This window comes from Coloeus monedula, assembly GCF_965178545.1.
Source record: "Coloeus monedula genome assembly, chromosome: 11".
Lineage (NCBI taxonomy): Eukaryota > Metazoa > Chordata > Aves > Passeriformes > Corvidae > Coloeus > Coloeus monedula.
Window position 1 is genome coordinate 9,352,116 of NC_138791.1, and position 15,605 is coordinate 9,367,720.

General features: G+C 40.9%; 1 protein-coding gene across 1 annotated transcript in view; it reads right to left on the bottom strand.

Annotated features, from left to right (window-relative positions):
- Window positions 1-4,762: 4,762 nt before the first annotated feature.
- EEFSEC (eukaryotic elongation factor, selenocysteine-tRNA specific) overlaps window positions 4,763-15,605 on the bottom strand; it is a 124,468-nt gene continuing 113,625 nt past the window's right edge. The window contains exon 7 of the mRNA XM_082289000.1: window positions 4,763-8,162. Within this exon, the coding sequence (XP_082145126.1) occupies window positions 7,978-8,162 (185 nt within the window). The 3' untranslated portion in view covers window positions 4,763-7,977. The remainder of the gene's footprint in view (window positions 8,163-15,605) is intronic.

Genomic DNA, 15,605 nt, shown 5'->3' on the forward strand with positions numbered 1-15,605 from the left:
AGATACCCACCAAGTGTGAGGAGACTGGGGAAACAGTTCCCTTATATAGGTTATTCCATAATTATCCATGGCAGAAGTTTTTGTACTTTCCAGAAGTGTGATGCTGGAAATGTTGAATGTTAATATTTAAGAATCTATCCTATCTCCCCTTGAATCTGCTTTAAAACAGAAGAGAAGAAAAATGAGGTAAGGGAGTTTGAGCAACTCAAAATACATCAGGCCACAAGGCTCCCTCACACCCAGCAGCTCACTATGCATGGTGTGTTATAGACAGCCCAGATCAGCAGATGGGATTTCTGGGATGGGGAAATCTCTTCAGGTTGCTCTTCTACATTACAGGACTGAAAATTGGAGCTGCAGAAGTGCCAACACAGCAACTGATCTCCAAAGACAAGGAACCGTCCTGCACTGGCGGCAGCACAACTGGAGCGAGTGGACAAAGTTGCCAGGGTGAAACACTCCAACAACTGAACTGTTTGTCATTCAGGTTTGAGACTTTGTCCTTACACCTTGTGGATGTGAATCTGAAGCTCTTGCCTAAGCTCAGGCTCCTCGGAACAGACAAGGTCTGATCAGTGAGATGAATGTTTCCTACCTGGAGGAACATTTCCTGATGATCCGACTCAAAAAGCAAAACACACCTGCAGGCAGGAGGGTGCGAGCTAATCCCTGTTGTGCTGCAGCCCTACAGAGACAGCTGATCCTTCTGCAATTCCAAACTGCCAGTCAAAGCTTTAACATCTTAATACACAGCATGCTCTAATTAAAATTTCTAATTAAGGGGAAAAAAACACCCCACACTAACCAGCAAAACTAATGTTGCAAATTAGCAAGTCTTATGTACAAATTGAAGGTGGTCTTTGCTGCTATTTCATAGATGACTTTAATGTTAGTATTTTAAGCAAATAACTGTGGACAAAGTTACCACAAGTCCCCTTCTGCCTGTTTTAGTAGTGGGGTACAAGCACCAATTCCTACATGAGCTTTCTATGTTAGGGTGGATGGCAATCCATAGCCAATCCATTTTAGCATCTGCTTTAGCAAGATGGACCAAACCAAATATGGGCCATGTGGGCAAACTCTGCACTGCCTCAGCGAAAGATAAAGTTATGACAGACATCCTCTTACTTTTGTCCCAGGAAAGCAGTGTTCTGAGGAGTCCAGGCTAACCACCCTCAAGGCTGGCAACAGCAGCCTCATCAGTGCCCTTCACCTGGCAGCAAGGGAAACGTGGGAAGAGAAGCAGCAGGAGCCATACTCTGAAGACTCAGCTCTGCTCCTGTGACATCCCACATGTGACAGCCGACAACTGACCAAATTCATTCTCCCACTTTTGTACCCATCAGCTGAGCATGGATTTGCTGCACAAACACATCAGTGAGGGTAAGTTGTACATAATGATGTAGTTTTGAAATACATCATGTATCAAGGGCAAAAATTGTCAAATACTGTCAGCACTTAGTACTGAGAAAGCAAAATGCTTTGCAAGAGTTTTTCTCAATACTGATCTTGCAGCAACTTCAGCTTTAAAAGAAATTGCATATGTTAAACCGTGATGCTTAAACATTTATGGACCTGTTGTAAAAACAGAATTGCTAAATAAATGTGCTCAGACACCATTATTACAGCAGTTCTAAGTCTCTACAAATACATGTCAGCCTAAACCCATGCCTCATTGAGTTTTGTGTTCCTGACACATTTATTTTCATTCCAATCTGGCAACCTCTGTGTTCTTCCACTGTTCTAAATCCAGATCTCTGCCTGAAACTGCCCAGTCATGCCATGCTTGGCCAGATGGCAAATGAGATTTACAGCTCAACTTAGAACTGGATGGAGCCCAAACTGTCCACTTACCCAGTGGAGTTCTAAGCACAGATCAATCTTCACAGTTAAAAACAACAGAAAAACCTCCCACACTGAGGTATAAAGTGATTTGCATTTCTCTCCGAACAAAATGCTTCTCTTGCCAGAGCTCTCCAACAATATTTTTAAAAGGCAAGAAAACACAACATCATCCCTTCCCTTTCTCTTCCACGTTCACCAACAATTAAAACCTACCTTAGTTCATCTAAAGAAGAAACAAGTAAGAAACAAATGAGAAAACCCACTTCTCAGATGCCTGATATTTTGGGGGGAATAATTTTAGTTATTCCTGCACTGTAAGTAACTAAGTACCCGACCTGCATTTCTACTGTCCTCACAGAGAGTATGACCAGCACACTGCAGAAAAAAGAATCCCGCACCTATTTAACAGAGGTGGGCACCAGTGTAGATAATATTTCAGTAACCTGACAGTGTCTGGAAGAGCTTCTGAAAGACCTTCATCTTTCCAGGTAACAAAACTGTGTTCTCAGAGAGTGCAGAGTTCAAGTCAGCTTTGGTTGAAGTGAGGCTTAAGAAAGGAAACTAGACGATGGATCGCTTACTTTAGCAAAAACTAAGAAATTTAGGCAAAACCTCTGTGTGGGGTCTAAGTTTCAGCTTGTCCTTATGGAATGCTGTTTTGGGAATGAATTCACCATGAGGGCATCGATCACTCCTAACTGTCAGACTGTAGTTATAGGCACTAAAATATCAGTTTTCACAGAAAACAGTATAAAAGGACTGGTTCCTACACGTCTGAATGGGGGCCACATACAGCCTAATAAAAGCAATTTTGTGGTCCAAAAAGGATGGAGTCTCCCTGATTGACATGAATGAGGCCCTTGAGAAATCTCAGAATGATCAACCAAAACACAAGAAGACTGCACGACTTCCACTCAAAGGAGAAGAAATTGATCTAAACAGAACATACTAGAGCAAATGAACAGCCTAGCTTTCTTAAAGGATCAAAAGTAATCAGATCAGTTTAGCCAAAATGCCAGTACAAGGGTGTTAGCAGGCACCTCATTCACTACTGGGGTTGTCAGTTTAGCAGCACTTGATCCAGACCTCAAATTACCTTTTGGTTAAGAAATATGAACTAGAACAGGCAGTACTGGCAAGGACTCAATAGGTAAAAAGACAGTCACGTTTTTAAGACTGCGCCTTGTAAAGCAGTGCAGGGCTGAGATTTACCAAAGATCTTGCAGTATTTTCTGATTCTGTTCCATGAGTTCCTTTCACAGCTGACTGCGAAATACAGAAAGAGAAGAATTTGACAGAATCTCTCTCCTGTCCTTTACAAGGAAAAGCATACAAAATACAAAAAGCTTAGATGCCCCTTCGAGGACTCACCTCTGACAAACAAGAGTCACCTTGAAGGGGAAGTGAAGTCTTACAGACTGATTATACCATCTTGGAAAAGCACTTGTATCAGACACACAAATGAAAATAAAGAACTGTAACACTCATTGAGGAATGCAAACCCAACAACTGGAACTTCAACTAGCACAGCATGCACAGCAGGAGATCAGAGAGAGACTCCATAATCTGGCACTAACAATGGGAAATAAGCAGATCCACTGTACTCTTTTTCCTCATATATTGTCTACAGTGGAGCTACAACTGTGTAAAATGATGGCTTTAACCTGTTTTTGTACAGAACAGCAGGAAAATTTGTGGGGAATCCCAGAAGACTATCAGTATTTTGCTTAAACACAACCTCCCCAAGCCCCTGGATTCCTTCTGGATGCCCATCATCTACCAAAACTGGCCTTACCACAGATTGCAGTCATACAGTATTTCCCCTTCTCCCAGGTTTGGCAGGTTAGCTCCCAGTGCTAGGCTCTATCTTAAAATTATTCTATTTATATCCTCAGTAAGTTTGTTTAAAACTCATGTGCTTGTAAATGAAGAGCTTTCCAGCTCACTGTGGATATTAAACTAAAAGGGAAACATGAAGGCTTTTTGAAACTGCTAATAAGGTAGCATTCCTCTGCTGCCTTTCATGCTTCATTTCACAAGATCTCAGAGCACTCTGCAGATGTAAACACAGAGCTGCTCTCCCAGCAGTGAGAGGCAAACAGTGCCGGGGTGGACCGTGGCTGCACCACTGCAACTCCCCATGAGCTCTGCTGGGCTCTCATTTTGCTCTGCCACCCCGTGGCTGTTCAACTGCAGAGTCCAACGGGCAAGGAAAATGCTATTTCCCAGAAGGAGATGCCTTGTACACATCAAGAACTCCCCCGGTGCAGATGGCTCACTTTTCCATAGTCAGATACTTGCAACCAACTAACACAGGATTTAACAGACAGAGCTGTTTCCAGCTGAGCCAGAAACACACAGAGAAAGGACACCAGTACCTCAGGGTTTGGTCAATGGATTGGAGTTGATGGCTCTGTCCCAGGCATTAAAGGCATTGTAGTTTTTAACAGAAGCTGTTCTTTAAGATCTGGGTTGCAATCCTGATGCAAACCCTTCAGTCTCAGTTCCAGTGAAAACCCCCTTTTTTAGGTGGGGAGAGTCAGCTTTGATTCCAAGCAAAGGATGCCACCTACTGAATCCTTGCTACCATGAGCACAGCTTTGACCCTCCTGGCTCCAGACCTCTGGCATGATCACAAGCCAGACTGCAGTCCCAAAATAAATTCCAAGGAAAAGTAGAGAACAGGCTTGTAAAAACAAAGCATTTCTCCCTGCTACTCTCCCCACAACCCGAAGATGTATTACTCACCGAACATCTGCACAGCCGTAATAATTTCTAGTTTTGCAACACTTGACAACCTTAGCAGTATTAAAAAAACTCCTTACATCTTTATTCCATTTTGGATTCATTATAATACAGTCTGACAATATATGCTAGCACAGTACATTCTGCAACATTTAACCCGTGTTCCCAGTTGCCGTTCTTAACTTCACGGCTTAATGACACAGAGCCAGTAGATCACAATATGACCCTGTTAATATTTTTTTAATGCCATTTTTACAAATTACAGCATAATGCACTGATTATGAGGATGAAAGGAAAGTCTCTACGTCTGTCTGGAAACCAAATAAAAGAATGTTTGAACATCTGTTCATCCTACAAATGTCTTTAAAAGCTTTGATTTTCCCATAATCATTTTGTTCCACCATTTCACCCTTTTACAAATGTGTATCCAACAGCCTCAGGACAGCAGCCAGAGATCTGCAGTAATAGCACATTATAATCAAAGTTCTTAGGCACACTTAGGTTCTCCTTTTGGAATTCTTCATCAGGAGAAACACAAAACCAAGCCCCAGATCCCTTCCCAGCTGTGTGTCCTACACAAACCTCTGCAACAGGAGCAAAATGAGAGATGGGGCTTTGTGACAGGGGCTGTCCACAGGATTGCAAGGCACAAGGACAGGGTAGGGTGGCAGGTGAAGGCAAAGCCTGCTCCTGTGGGTCCATCAGAGCTGCCCAGGGTCACAGCCTGAACAGAGGCAGCACACAGGAGCTGGTGTGAGCTGCAGGCCAAGAGCCTTTCCCACCTCACTGGGCTCCCAGCAACCATCGTGGGAGCCCTGCCATGGATCTCCAGGGCAAGAGCAGAGCCAGAGCAAGGAGAAGCAATGAGCAAAGAAGGAAATGGGAGCGCTGAGAAGGAGGTTAGGTCTTGGACTGAGAAAAATGCAAAGTTAGCATGCTAGTCTGGAAATGAAATGGAAGATGGGGGGAAAATTTAAAAATATATTTACAAGAGACTGGATGAGAAAGGGATGTAGGTACAGCTCTGGAAGTACTGCTGCTCACTCCCTTGGAGCACCCCAAGCAAATAAACCAGGGGACTCCCTGCACTAGGAGTCCTTTCAGCCAAGCAGAGGGCTGCAAATCTAAGTGTTCAGGTTAATGAGTTTTCAAAGGGATCAAGTTCCATAACAACAGACTCGCTGATCCTGTTAAGGGCACTCCACCAGGGTGTGGGGGGGAAACACTCATCAGATAGGCCTTTGTAAAAATACATATCCCCATTTACACGGACAACCTCCTCTCCAGAACTTCTCAAAAGTGGCTTAGAAATGAGAAAGACAAACCCCTGTAAGTGCAAGGATAACAACTCTGGAAGCACGTCTCCTGATCACTACCTTTTTCTTTCCAATACTCCAAATCAGCAACCCATTTAAAATTTGGCAAGGACACTAGAACTATGCAGATACAAGTATAAGTTCCTTAATAATTAGGGTATTTTTAATTAGGGTTTTTTTAATACCAATAATTCTTAGACTAACCTGGAATGATAGTAACATTGTTCCTTCAATGTCATCTGTTTCTCTATGTTCCATCACTGCAGTATCTTAGGCAGGGCTAACAGTGCAGAGTACAAAACAGGATTTGATAAAGGCTTAAAAGAAAGATAACATTATAAATATTCTTTCCAAAGACTGCCTTTGGGGGTGTTTGGGAAGAAGAGAGAAATGGGGAAGGAGAGGTGACAGGGGTGTGAAATGCATTTTTTCCATTACAGAAGGATACATTTTCCAGCAAGGCTGGCAGCACAAGTCACGTTAAGCCAATAGCTGAAGTTGCCTGCCTAATTCCTCTGGGATCACACTGAAAGCATACCCCATAATCTTAAGGGATGTGCTAAAGCTTTGCTGGGACTCACTCAGCAGAAACCGTTTGGGATTATTACACAAAGCACTAATTCTGTTCTGATTTAAAGGGACACCATTAGCCTAGTTTAGACACCAGGCTTGCCCTGTCTCACAGCTGTCCAGCTGTAAATATCCCCTCAATAGCTGATAGCTTTGCTATTTGTAGACACTTTGGCTACCTGGAAATTAAAAGGAAAAGACTGGAAAAAAATCAGGATCATTTTAACCTGATGGACTCATGCCCATCAAGGGATATAATAATATGATTAATAAGAATTAATGTAGCAATTATTTACCTCCATGTGCAACTAATGCACTTACATTATACATGTGGTCACCACCTCTAGCTGACTTCAGCAAATGGGTCACAGGCTGCTATTCAGCATCAACAAGCAGGTACTCTTTTTGTTCAAAAGGCAGGAATTAACATTTTCCATACTGCTGAGCCCAAGTCCAATTTCTGTTCCAGACTGCAACTTTCGTACCTGTGCAATTGCTGTTAGTTTTAATGTAAAGTGCCCTATACTTTGTATGCAAGAAGGGATATTACCAGTGCTCTCCTTTTTATGAGCCTAGGACATGAAATTGAGAGAAAGAGCTAAAGCAGCCATGAAATCCCTATTAAACAACTAATGGTTTCTAAAGCATCTTGGAGATACTCATTTTACAAGGCTTATGCAGCAATCTTCTATCATTATTTTAATGAAATAAAGGCCTTGACTATTTCCAGAGGCAACTTTTTCTCTCACACACAAAAGGCATTTTGGCTAAAAAAAAAAAAGGAAAAAGAAAGAAAACAGCTCTGCAATGGAATTCATTGCAGAACAGGCAGGAAAATGAGAAACGTTACATAAAATGTCATTGAAGGTAAGTTCTGAACCTTTGGAACAGCAAACAGAACAATTAAGACTCTCAGCTACACAGAACATTATGTTTAATACGAAAACTGCTTCTAGATATAAATCATTTATAAAAAACATCCATACCATCTCTCAGATAGCATCTTACATAGTTGCAACTGAAGGAATGTGAAACACCCATTTTAGGTTTCACCTATTAAACTGTGCGCTTTCTGTCTCCCACTTTGCTCAAGGAAGTAAGCCTAGAATAGTCAGCTTCACTTTGTGGGTCACATGAAATTCACATCTTGACTTGATTTAGATTAATATTGGTGGCAAACTTCTAAATCAGGAGAAACTTCAACACAATTCTCCAGAAAAACAGTGCAATTAGAACGTACACCCAAATGTGCTCATCTGGCAGGTGAGATTCTCTGAGATGTCATAAAGATTCACATCACAAGAGATGACAAAATAAGAAAATTCAAACAGAACAATATGAGATTGCAGAGATTTTGGAAGGGGGCACAGTCAGCAGAAGCTTCCAGGCTCTGTTTGTGAGGAAGGAACAGGTCTAATGTGTTTGGACAAGAAACATGTTCCACCTCAATGCATTTCAGGGTCTGGACTTCCAGGTATAATCAGGGGCTTCTCTTGCTTCCTCAGGATTGAATCATTTTCTTCTGTGTGTCAAAAACATATCTTTTAAAGATAAGAGAGATAGTAACAGGTTGGGCTGAATCGTTCTTGCTGCTTTCATCCTCTTTGGTCATATCCCCCTTTCCCCCCTTAGATTTCTTCTTGGAGGCAGCAGTTAGCAGCATCTTGGTATCTGGCTTCAGCCCATCTGTAAAAGAACAAGAACACACATGACTTACACACTTAACATCACATTTCATAGAACTAGAAAAAATGAGCAGGCAAGTTTACATTTGAAATCAACCAAAGAAAAGAAGAAAGTAAATGAAATGCATTAGGGAAGTCACATATTTGTGTAAGACTCCTGGAATACAGTAATTTACATAGAAAATAAGAGAAGTCATAACAAAGTTCACAACAGCAATACCACAAATCCAGTGCAGTATCCTGAATCTTTCTGTGTCCATCTACAGCTTTTAAAGTATTAAACACAGGCAAGAATTTAAACAAGCCAGACCAGCTTGCCTGGTCTAAGTCTTTTACTTGGCAGGCCTTTCCTATTATTTAGACACATACCCAAAGTTTCTTGTCATCACTAAGAATATTTATAAAAATATAAGTCATGAAAAAAACCCAACTGGTAAAATACTAAAATTATAGAGAGTCATAAGACTCAGAAGATTCTTGAATTTTTTTAAGTCTATTTTCCAGATCTACCAGGAGCACACTGCCTTGTTTATAACTTGCACATTGTAAATTATACAGGTTTTGTGTTTTTGTTTGTTGGGATTTTGTTTTTATTTTGTTAAGACAAAGTATTTGTTAGGGGTTCCAACTTGCATTGCTTAAGGGCACTAGAATTAAGCTGTGTAGTATTTCAGGGTTGTTTCTCCAGACATTTGTGCCAAACAAAACTATTTGTCCTTTTCTTCCTAAACGGCCAGGGTTTATTACACCTTTATTTTTTCTTATAACTCAACACACTGGTAACAATTTAGGTAAGAAATGCAGGAAAGCAAAGTCCAAAGAAAAGCTGTAAAACAAGAGAGATGCAGCTCCTAAGACCACTCCTGAAGAAGTGCTTGCGTAAAGCAGAAGACAACAAACTCCTCGGAAGCTTTTTCAGGGCTACCTGAATATGCTGCAATGTGGTTCTCAGGCACTGGGCCAAAATCAGTTCAGGTATTTTTAACCTGTGGTGTCACATAACGTTATCTCAAACACTTAATCAGCCTCTCTCCCCTCATATTGAAATTCAGCTGCGGATTCTCATATCACGGCCCGACAAAAAGATTGAGATGCTTATGATTTACTGGAGACAGAAGGTCTACGGGCACAGGTGATGTGCTCCAGCTCAGACACATCCAGAGGCACTCCCAGCTGATGGCAGGGGGACACAGCCCCAGAGCCCACCTTCTCATCTTGCTGTGTCAGGGAGCAAATTGTTCCAGCAGCATTCCCACCGCATGGCCAAGGGAAGAGAAGAAACAAGGAAGTGTTGAAGCAAAACCAGGAAACTGCCCGTTTGCTATTTCACAACCAGAGGCTGTAAACCATCCCTAAGGCCCTGGAGTGGGGAGACTTTTGGAGAGAGAGGGGTCTTTTTTGGGGGGGGGAGGGAAAACAAAAGGGGAAAAAGGCGCAAGGGTCCAAAAGAGGAGAAAAGCAACAAGATTAGTATATAACTAAAGAAATTACAGCCCACACTAAGGTTGCAGGAGTCTAGCATTAAGCTGAATCAACTTTCTATAGCTCTGCAAGATCATGCATTTCACAGTCATGGCAGCTGCTGGTTTCTCTTTCCAGATGGCAGGACACAAAAAAAGCAATGATTATTTCATTGTGAAAATAATTGAGACTGTTCTTCCTTGATGGCTGAGAAGTCTGATAATGACTATCTTTGCACATGTAAGGTTCAATTAATCAAACTAGGTAATATGGTGTGGCGGGACCACATACTTATTATATGATTTTATTACATTGTAGAGTCATGTTTGATGCAGCTGTTTCGATTTTTTAATTGGATGCTTTCATATAAATCCCATTAATATCATTACCCTTACAATCACTCCATCTTCACTACAAAAAATAATTTATCACTACATGAAAAGCAACTTATTTCCTATTTGGAAAGCTCTGAGAGTATCTTGGGTGCTGCTAGAAAAAAAAAAATAGCAACAGTCAAAAAACGGGAAAACAAAACAAAAACAGCAGAAAGACTGACCTCACGCAGCCCCACTCGCTACCTTTGAAGAATTTATTTAATACTTTATGTTTTCTACTGTTTTGATAAACCTAATTGTAACTGTCCCTGCACAGGGTTTCCTCCGCTTTCCTGAGATGACCATTTATTTTTTGGACAAAGAAACATTTCATTTTGCTTTCTAGTTGGTTTCCCTTTCTGGGTCTTATCACTATTACTAATGTTGCTGTTACTGGCACAGCACTGTTTAAGAAAGATGTTTAACTAAATCCTTTCAGAAAGACACATTTTAATTAAAGCAAACAAATCCTAAAACACTTTTATTTATGTTAGCAGGCTTTGTGAGACTCTAATTTCCAAAAAATGCTAATTGGCGGAAAGGAGAGAGGAAGGGAGGAGATGTGGCATTAAAATTGTAGCCAAAATTTTCCCTTATGGGTATCTGAAGTACCCAGGCTGCCTCTGCAAGCCCTTACAGGGACACGGTGGGGGGGTTGGCCTCTCACCCCACAGAGACCCTCGGGTGCAGCAGCAAGCCAGGGAAGTCTCAGCCATGAGGGTGAAATAACCACCTTGGATAAACTGAGCTTCAAAACCTTCCAGTGACATCAGCTTGGATGGCCCAACACAACTGAAACCCGGCACAGCATCTGCAGTATTCAAACAAAGCATCTCATGCTTGAAAAGCTTCATTTTCAAGAAAAAAACATGTTCTGCATGTGGAACCCCGCTGGGGAAAATGCATTTAAAATGGAGCCATCTCACCTCCTCCACCCTATCACTAACTTCCACATAGAAGTAGTAAAGGTATACCTCACCTGCACCACTTAATACCTGTTTGGACTAAATAAGGTATTCCAGGTAAGAAGTTTATAGAAGAAATGGCAGAACGTGGTAGTTCCTACCAGTGAAGTGACGGGCTGACAGCCAAAGGCAGCTCAGGTATTATTAAACTCACACGGTATCTAAATTACCTAATCAGATCCCATGGCCCTCATTCTCCAAACAGATTAGGTGGCTGGCATCATACCCTGACAAATGGCATTTTCTGTTTTTCTGCTCTGGTGCCAGGAGGTCTCAGGGCTGAGGAGGCTCTGAGACAGGGAGCAGCACAAAGGAGCAGGCAGGGAGAGACAGGCACAATCGGGGTTTCATCTACCTCCGTGGATTTCTCGCATTACACACAATGCATACTTTACATTTTACAAAACCAAGGAAATGAAGGGAAATATATCTGTCACCGAAGAAGACATCAGACCTTTAATAGCTGAAATGATGGGTATTTTTAGATGGAGGTCTAGTTTAACTTACTTACATTAAGGGTCTAATCTCTCCTGAACAATAGCTATGTTAACTTGAACACATAGTGAGAAATCTATTCCATTAATTAAGTGCTGCCTGTACTACTCGGATTTGTAGCAAATGTTAATAGATTTTTTTTTTCTTCCTCTGTTGGACAATTACTTTATTTTGCCAAGTTGCTAATGGATTAAATTGAAAAGGTCCGTGTGTTTAAAAAAAAGACTTTAGCTTCAAAGTTCTAAGAAATGCCTTGCATACAACAATGGAAAATACCTATGTATTAATATTATTAATGGGCCATCCTCAAAGGCACATAAGATATGTGAAAGCTTAGCAAATTCATTCCCACCCATCAAAACCATGTCTGTAAGAAGCGCGCAGACAAGGTCTTATGCAAAATGTACTTTTAGCATCCACTAACTCAGGTTAGATATGAAAATCCAGTTGTAAACCAGTGTAATCTACTTCACTATTTTAATTTCAACTACTGTTAATAATTAACAAATAAAAATACAGACTCTTTAAAATCCTTTGTCTCAGAATGGCCTGAAGGATTTAGTCCAAACTGATCCATTTAGAAATAATATCAATTAAAAAAATGCATTTTCAAATTCAAATGAAAAGCAATACCACATCAGGAAAAATATTTTCCAAGTCTAAAAACAATTTCACGTGCACAAAATAAAGAATAAGCACAATATTTTATACAATTTTCAAAAACAAAAAGCTAGCAGCTTAGTGATTTGCAGTATCTGACACGGTGAAATGAACTGCAGCCTCGAGTTTTACAATTACACAAGAAATTAGCGTAGAAACACGCAGACCTTTACTACTTCACATGGATATTCCATACTGTAGAACTCTGGACGCCTTCTTGTGTATAGATAAAATCCAATTTTATCTAGACACAATCCAGTTAGCTCCACTCCCTCCCTCTCTCCAATGAGGTTACTCCTAAGGATACAAGTTTTGCCCTCCGGTTAAGCAGAGCCGGGCGGTGATCCCGCGGTGGGCCTGGGACAGGCTCCATGTCCAGCCAGCCGGGAATGCCAGCCCTGACACAAATCACAACACCCACACACAGCACCATAACCAGGTTTACTTTTGCTTTGTTTTTACTACTGCTTCAGCTGGAAGGAGGATGAAAGCTGACATAGTATCCACTCCTCTAGTTCCTTTGGCTCACCCAGCAGCAGGGTAAAGAAGCACTTTTATGCTTTTGCCCCATATACATATTTATTTCATCTATTACCTGTAAACTTGGATTCTACTTTGCCTTCTACACTTTTAGCTTCTCCACTAGACATCCTCCTTCACGTAATACTGTCATTCTTTATCAACATCCCTTGTCAGATTTGTTGATTTTTTTTTTCTTATTAGCCTTCTGCTCCCCTGCTCCTTCAAAAGGTTGCCAAGGGTGGTCTCTGTTCTTTCTTTCTAAAGTCCAGCTCCTCCTTCCTTGACTCCCAATTGCACTTGCTACTCAGCCCTTCAGGAGTTTTATCTCTCTCTCCCCCTTTTCCAACTTAATATTTCACATTTCCCATCTCTGTATTTCCATTTCCTATTTTCACAGTTCTCTTCAATATTTAGGAATAGTCCTGTCTCCTTCAAAGCTAACGAAACATTGTGTTTGAATGCAAGATTTTAAAGACTGAATGCCAGACACACTTTAGATGAGAAGCAAGATAATACAGTATCTCCTTGTAGCCCAGTCAGAGACAGGAGTAATTTTTAAGCAACTGATAAACCCATCATTGAAAACAGGTGTAATAATGTAAGTGCAGGACATGCTCTCCAGCAGAGCCAGGGAGAATAATTTATTTTGCTGAACTTCAACAACTCCCTTCTCATGTGCATACTCATAAAAAAAAAAAAAAAAAAAAAAAAAAAAGGCCTATTACTAACTATGCTGGTGAACATGAAAGTATTTGCAGGGATGATTACACAGTTTTCTTACAGCATCAAGAATTGTAATGGGGAAAAAAAAAAAAAGTTAAAAGATTTCAATGCTCCCAATTAATGACAACTTTACTTTCAGGCCAAAATTAAAAGTTCATCCTACCCTGCACTGGTACTTGCCATGGTCTGCTGGAAAAGCACTGGCTCAGGATCCTCACCATGCTGTCAGGAAAAAGCACATTGAGGCCACACCAGCAGCTACTCTGGGAATAGAAAATATTCCTTTCTGCATTACATATTAAGAAATTGCTAGGCTATTCTTGACGAGCCAATACTATTGCCAAACCTCCCATTCCATTCAGGAATTTGTGAGCAGAGTTTCAGTGGGAAACTGAACTTGCTTTTCCCTTCTGTTAACAAAATATCCTATTCGCTTCCTTCAAACACTGCAGGTAGAAGACTCAGCTTCTTGTTTCCTGTCAACATTCAAATGTTAAAAATTGACTGAACACCAGAGAACAAGTTAACCTAGCACATTTGATGTTGGAAATAATTTTTATCCGAGGCACACGTAACCTTTTAATATGACAGGCAGACATTTTTCTTTCCTCCTGAGGGAAGGAAAAAAAGGGCAAAACTTGAAAGAGGCAAAGTGTTGGGGATAATCCTCACTCACAATGGATTATTCGGAGCAGCTGGTTTGCACAATTTCGGGATTTCCTTAAATTGAACTCTCAGAACCTGAACCCAAATCACACAGCTAGAGAGTGGGCGCCTGCATCAACTCTCCTGCTAACAGGGAGTACAAAAGCTGGTTGACCTGAAAATCAGAAATAATTAGAGGCCCAAATGGAGACATTCATGCCACAGGCTGATGCAGAAGGGCTGCACTGGAGAGCGTACAAAGACCAGCCTCTCCCTCAGCTTATTGCAATGACGGACCACTGAAAGAAAACAGAAACTTTTTGCCAGTACTGCAGGACTCCAGAATCCTGTACTTCAGCACAACACAATTAAAAATTCATTTTTCTTTTCTTGCAACAGCTATATACATTCATTCATCCTTAAAAAGCATTCATACTTAAAAAACAGAGCTACCTATGTCCAAAGAAGGGTACAAGGTTCAAATAGAGCAGCACTCCCTTTTTTTTTCACATTCTGATCAACTTTAAAATAAGAATAATAAATTTATCATTAGTTTCCAGCAAAATTAATAGAAATACCAACGTTGTAAGAACTGATTCTCAGAGTCCCACAATACTCTAGAAAGCACACATTTGTTTTCCAACTAGTCCCCAAACACGTCAGCAGTTCTACAAAACTGTTTCTATGCACCCTAAAAACTTGAAAAGCTCATGGAATATCCCTAAAGTAACACTCCGGAGTTTTGATTTAAACACAAGGCAGAAGCACCCCAAAATGAGAGGATCAGTTTGCCCAGCCTCTCCTGTTACAGTTATCTCTGCAATCAGGCAGAAAGGACAAGAACAACAAAATGTAACATCCTGCTGCCTCAACTCTTTACATTAAGCCATCAGTTAGCAACTCTGCTTCTCTTCTCCTCTGCTAAAGATACCCCAAATCCTACTGTTTGTCTTTATTCAAGTAATTTCTCACCTTCAATATTCCAGAAAGAAACAAAACAAAACAAAAAAACCCAAACAAACAAACAAAAAACCCCAAAACAAACAAACAAAAAAAACCCCAAAAAACAAACCCAACCCAAAACACCAACAAAACAAAAACTTAAACCAAAAACCCCCCTAACGGATCAGGAGAAACAAGATCTTTGTGAGCCTTCCAAGGACAAAAGTACTGTGTGACTGTACCCATTAACACTGTAATAGGGAGCTCAGATGCACTACACCACATCTAGTGGACTGGATGATGGATGGGTCATCTAGAGACTGCTGGTCCTATCTAGCTTGGCATCCCATCTGCCTGTCATGAATATACTGTGCTTTAGAAAGAACAGGGGTGAAACTGGGTCCTGAGCTAACTGGAGCCCAGGATCAGGCAGGAATTCTCTACCTGACATCAGGGTCAACACCTACAAACCTTTTCTAGGCAAAAGATTTAAGTACAGTCCTCTTACAGGAGCCAATCTACTCTGTTCCTAGGCGTTCATCACCATGATAACAAGTATAATATGATTACCAAGACAATTTCAATGTAATAGTTGACCAGAGATTCACTCAAGAAACAAGGGATACTCCTTTCCTTGCTACTCTCAAGAGCTCAGGA